The 6362-nt window shown below is 38.7% G+C and overlaps 1 protein-coding gene across 1 annotated transcript; it reads right to left on the reverse strand.

The window, feature by feature from the left end:
- Positions 1-323: 323 nt before the first annotated feature.
- Positions 324-4927, reverse strand: LOC137715017 (ABC transporter F family member 1-like). Its single transcript, XM_068454218.1, has 6 exons — positions 4769-4927; positions 4405-4637; positions 3674-3747; positions 3343-3553; positions 2906-3140; positions 324-1797 (listed from the first exon to the last, which is right to left on the reverse strand). Exons 2-6 carry the CDS (start codon positions 4618-4620, stop codon positions 740-742), a joined length of 1794 nt encoding a protein of 597 aa, XP_068310319.1. The 5' UTR covers positions 4621-4637; positions 4769-4927; the 3' UTR covers positions 324-739.
- Between the last annotated feature and the right edge of the window lie 1435 nt (positions 4928-6362).

Below are 6362 nucleotides of genomic sequence, written 5' to 3' on the forward strand. Positions count from 1 at the left end.
ATGAGACGATGTTAGTGTAATGCCTTAAACGTGAAGAGAGTTTTGTGAAAACTCGATAAACTTCAAAAAGTGTTAGTATAATTAACTCATATTGTCGCTTGTTCAAAAATAAAATAAAATACAATGAATGAATTTAAGAGTATCGGATTTAAAAATAAAGGCTTGTTTAATTCCTTCAACTGATACACACCCTCAAATATCCTGTGTGCGCGGGGCTAGTTTTGAAATAAAGCCAGAAAGATGGTAATTTGTTAGTGTCATTCCAAATTGGTCTCAAGTTTTTAAAACATTCGAAACAAATACTTAACTTAAAGAAAATGTACTCAAAATAAATTTTGAATCTGACTAGTAACCAAGCCAGTCCATCATATCCTTTCAGTTTCAGGGAAGAAGAGAACATAAAATAGGGGAAATATTGTCTAGCTAAAAATAACAAACTATATAATAATCTTAATCGACGACTCGGCTGCTAACCAAGCATAATACTAATAACATGCGGGCACGTAAACAAAAATACCACCTACAAACCGGGCAAACGGCCATAGAAGCTGCCGCCGGCTTGAAACAATAACCAAGCCTTCGCCCATTTCCGATCTCGTCTTCCGTCATAGTAGTCGGAGAGTCTGAGAAGACGTCTCAGAAACAGTAAACACCTTCCTCGCTGTACTGTCTCGTACAAGTGTAAGCAAGGCCAACAAATCAACTACAACAAGCTCGAGATGGAACTTCAATATCGGTCTCAATCGGCTAAACCAGCCTTTATCTTCAGGTGCTGCTTGAAGTCCATAATATCGCCACCCCACCGGGTCACGGCTTGATTTTCACATACCCATATCTCCTGAGCTACCTGGTTAATGAGCCTGAAATCGTGGCTAACAAGAACCAGGCCCCCGTCCCACTCATTCAACGCCTCCGCCAGTGAGTCGATTGTCTCAATATCTAAATGATTGGTCGGCTCATCCAACAACAGTAACTGGGGCTGCCTAAACGCCAACCAAGCAAAGATCACACGGCTCCTCTGCCCGTCAGATAAGTTCTTCATTGGCATTACCTGTGCCTTACCCGATAATCCAAACTTACCAATTGCAGCCCTCATCTTCTCTTCCTCATTTCCCGGGTACTCTTTGATCATGTACGCTAGGGCAGACAGTTCCACATCAAGCTTCTCAGCCAAGTGCTGATGGAACTGGGCGATTCTAAGGTGATTGTGCCGCCGGACCATGCCATCAGAAGGAAACAACTCCCCCGTCATCAGCTTCAAGAGAGTACTCTTTCCAGCTCCATTCGGCCCAACCAGAGCTATACGTGAGTCCAGATCAACACCAAAGTCAATGTTCTTGTAGATCAAATTATCAGGAGTGTAACCAAATGAGACTTCAACAAACTGAAGCACTGGTGGTGGCAGCTTTCCCACATCGACAAAACGGAAGATTAAAATCTTGTCTCTTGCCACCTTCTCTGTAAGCCCACCACGCTCCATTTTTGCTAGGGTTTTCTCTTTGCTTTGTGCCTGGCGAGCTAGTTTTGCTGACCCGTGTCCAAACCGAGCGATATATTCCTTCATGTTAGCTATCTGTTCCTGCTCCCACTTATACTGTTTCATCTGGTTCTCCTCCAGTTCCGAACGGGTCTGAACATACTGATCATAGTTTCCAGTGTACATCTTCAGTTTCTTGTTCTGCATGTGAATGATGTTTGTGCAGACACCGTTCAAAAAATCCTGGGAGTGTGAAATAACAACCAGGATGCGCTCAAAATTCTTCAACATCTCCTCCAACCACACACAAGCTTCTAGATCTGTTACCAAGGGAAGACAACTAACCATGAGCAACTGAAGTTATAAAATATGTATCTTCAAATAAACAAAAGACGAACATAATAACATATTAAGGGAGTCAAACAGCTGCACAGACACTGAGTAGCACCAGAGTGAACTAAGTTCTCCAAACTAATACCGATCAGAAGTAAACCTAAACAAGAGGAAAAACGTTGGGGGTGGTGGTGAGTCAGAACTTCGTTACGCAAAGTTGTACTATTTGGAAAAATGCATCCAATCTCTCTTCACTTTTTCATGATAACACGGAAAACTAAAATTGAAATAGTCCCAAAAATCCTAGACAAATCTGTATTAACAAGACAATGGAAAGGACATGAGCCACAGATAACTCCCTTTGCCAGCTAAGGAATGACATAACACCCATAAAAATTACCATTCAATCCCCCCAATTAACCTTAAACTTAAAAGAAAAACAGTTAGGAAAAAGGGACATGTTTCTAATACCAAATTCCTGACATGACTTTCAGCCTCTATGTACAATCTGAACCACTGATAAGTGGGCCAATAAAACCAATCTTGGAAATTGGCTATACATTTTATTACTAGATAAAAAACATGGAACCCACTACACCGCCAAACATGGTGCTACAGCAAAACTCTAGTTGTAATTAGAACTATCCTGCTCATATAATGAGCAAAAAATAGAACCTAAAAGGTTAGGCCTATAAAGTGGTAGGTAATGTGATTTCACAGGCCATACAACAGACGATCTAGAACATAGAAAACAACTCAAATCTCAAAATCAGAAAACTAAAGCCAGCACGACCTTGGCCAAGTACTTTCTCTTTTAGGTCTCTCCTTTCGTTCTCCATCCCACTTTCTCACACAACACTATAAAGATTCTTTACACGATGGCATGCAAAGTTAAAACAATTTAAAAAGAAAAGAAATATAACCCATAAACAAAGACTCTATTTCTCTTATTGACTTCTACACATCAAAGCCCAAAGCTTTTCTTATTTTCATGTATGCAAATCAATTTATTCAGTAGAATAAAACTAAAAAGACACACATATTACGAAGAAAAATCTAACACAAAAACAAAAATTTCTAACCAGTTAAACTTACCAAGATGATTGGTGGGCTCATCCAGCAACAGGATGGTTGGGTTTATAAAGAGAGCACGTGCAAGTGCAATCCTCATTCTCCACCCACCAGAAAAATCCCGAGTTTTCTTTGCTTGCATCTTCTTGTCAAACCCAAGACCATAAAGAATTTCAGCAGCACGCTTCTCAGCAGTTGCTGCATCCAATGCTTCAAGGCGCTCATAAATGCGTTCAAGCTGCTCTCCACCGCCATCATCCTGAAAATAAGTAAAATAAGTCATAAGAACTGTGAGGTAGAAAGCTGCCTAAAACAAAGCGACCATTCAAATTCCACCATTGGGTCCTATATTATTCACATTACTTAACAACTAACCAAACTCTACATTTTGTACTTCCCGATTTTTTAATAATTAATACCAAATTACTCCAAAATCTAACTCTCATATTACTACAGCTCACCTGAGCTGCCAGTTCTTCAACTTCTTTCTCCAACCTTATCCTCTCCTCATCGCAGCTAATGACAGCCTCAAGTGAAGACATGTCTGAAGCTTCAATCTCCCTACTGAGATGATAGATATCCATGTGATCCGGAATTGGAAGCTCTCGGAGCCCTATTGCAGTTAGGAGGGTGGATTTACCACACCCATTCAACCCAAGCAAACCATAGCGTCTGAAAAGGAGCATGAATACACAAATTTAGCACATCTATATGAATAACAAATACTCCATTCATAAAATACACACACACACACACACACACATATACTTGAATTAAACATGTATAACTAACCTTCCATAATTAAGCTCCAGTTCAGAATCGACTATCAGATCATGTCCATGGAAGGTAACTGACAGAGACTCAATCTGCAATGGTCACAGAAATGTCATTTCACGCTATCACCAACCATTCCAGTTAGGAAATCAACTGAAACCGATGTTTGAAAAATAGAGCGCAAATGAGATTCATTAATTAAAATAACTAAAATGTTTTCAAAACATGACACCATTCTAAAACCAAACATATAACAACGAAAATCGATTAAAACTTTTAAAAAATTAGGCAATCAAGTATTCTTTACAAAACCTTAAAGAATTAAACTTTAATAAATAAAATTACAACGCAAATACAAGAAAAACACTAAATCTAATTCTTCTTGCTCTATCACACTTCTCCTACAACATTCAACCCTATTCGCAGCTTACAAAAACTAACCAATTTCTCCCATGGAACTATTGCATTTTCTCCTACCACATTCAACGACAATCGCATCTTACATTACCTTTCTGTATTAAAAAAAAATTAAGTATATAAATATATAAACTTAAATGGAACATCGAACATCTATCACCTGAGTAAAAACAATTCATATAAATGATCTAAATTTCTGAAAAGGAAGGAAAAATTCCTGAAGATGCCCTGTTATATTTTGTTAAATATGATATTAAATATACTATGTCAAAGACCATATATATGCTAATATGATGGAAGAGATGAAGACGACATCGTATTGAAACACATACGCGAATATCTCTAGAAAGTGGATGCGAGCAGAGCACGCCGGTGCAGTTCCGATCCGAAATATGCATCGCCCCGACTCCATTGGCAAGCTTATCGGCTCCGTTCTCGGCCGCAGCCGACTTGGACGAAGCAGCTGCCACCACCGCCTTCCCACCTCTCTTGGCCGCCGCCGCCGCCTTCTTCTGCGCCGCCTTCTTCTTGCTCGCGTCCGACACCATCGTTTTCAAAGATCAACCTGCACATCGCACAATCATCATCAAAATCAAAACTTGCAATCAGCCAAACACAGAGACATGTGTGTATCTATATATACACGTATATATATTATATGAAATAGGGAATTAGGGACTGAGATTTGAGAGGGACCTTGGAGAAGAGAAGACGATCGGGGAAGAAAGGGAGGGCGGTGGGGAGGTCAGATCTGGGATTGTGTCTCAGGTGGGGGTGTACAGATATTTTGCGGTATGTTAGGTAAGAGGAGCGAAAACCCGTTCGGTCGGGTTGGGGAGGTTTTCTGGAACGGAAGGTGGAGGATTTGAGAATTTATAAGGGAAGGGGGAGGTTAGGGTTGGGGTGGCTTTCCACGTGTCGTTTGTTGCTTATAGGCCTTCCACACTATGGGGTTTTTTTTTTTTTTTTTTTTTTTTTTATTCTTCTTTTTTGAGCATATCTATATTTTTACACTAAAAATGAAGTGAGTTGGACAAAGTCATATAATGGGCAATCTAATTTAATATCGAATTCGATATGTACGAGATTCGACCCTACAATTTTATACTTCCAAATAAAATAAATATTACCAAATCGTAGTTATAAGTAACTCCCATCATGTGAGTTGGGTACGCAGGAATGCGGATGGGACTTCCCTTTTGGTGTTCTGATTTTTTGTGGATTTGGATCCTCTCTTGAGCTAATGAAGAGAATCCTCATGACCAATCATCGTGGACCGTTGGATTTTTATCCAACGGTTACAACATGGGATCCTTTTAGAGTTATAATGATTGTAACCGTTGGATAAAAATCTAACGGCTCATGATGATTGGTCAACAGATCCTCTCCATTAGCTCAGGAGAGAGGATCCAAATCCATTTTTTGTAGCAGGCTGGACGGTGTCGTTTAGGGTGGAGACCAAAGGGGCTTGGGCTGATGGGGATGGGCCTATTGGACACATCAGGTTCAGTGATTTCGATTTAATCTAATTGAGGTACCAAAACCCAACAAAACTGGCTAGTAAGGAAACGATCTGCTCTCCAAAGCATCAAAAGAAACAAAAATAAAAACGTTATTTAGTTAAATCTCAACTGTTTATTTATAAAAAAAAATGATGCGTGGTAGAGAACAATGCATGATTTCAATAATGTTAATTATCTCCAATGTGAAATATGGTATCCTAACGTTTAGAGTTTATTTGATACTGTTTTTGTAAGAAATACGTGTGCTCACAAGTTTATTTGTTATAAGTACTTGACGTTCAAATTTTGAAGAGAGTTCCATTTTTTTTTTTTTTAATAAAAAAGCATTTGAAAGTACTTCTGAATTGCATGTGATTTTCCAAAAATTACTTATATGACTCACAAATAATTTTGCGTTTTATGCCTAATATAGTTATGGGTAATTTTTGTTGTTCAAAACACTCTAAGTGGTTTTAAAAATATTCTCAAACATGCCCATGGGCCATAGTCATCTTTAAATATGTGGTTTGATGATGTCTTTAGTCACTTCATTCCGACCGCCGTGCTGCAACAGGAGAGAAGGGGGAGAGTGTTTAGTGACTAAAAAAGTGCAACTGGTTTAAATTTTTTAGGCGAAACAATGGTGAATATTTTAGATAGAATCTTAAAAAGGTGTTTAAAGGTTATATCTAAAAGCGTATAGGTTAAGTTAGTTGATTAAGGTGATTGTGTGTCCGTTCTTTTCACTTTTGTTTAATGCTAAGATTTTTTTGAATCATATCCTTTTC

The sequence above is a fragment of the Pyrus communis genome, chromosome 14, assembly GCF_963583255.1.
Source record: "Pyrus communis chromosome 14, drPyrComm1.1, whole genome shotgun sequence".
NCBI classification, from domain to species: domain Eukaryota; kingdom Viridiplantae; phylum Streptophyta; class Magnoliopsida; order Rosales; family Rosaceae; genus Pyrus; species Pyrus communis.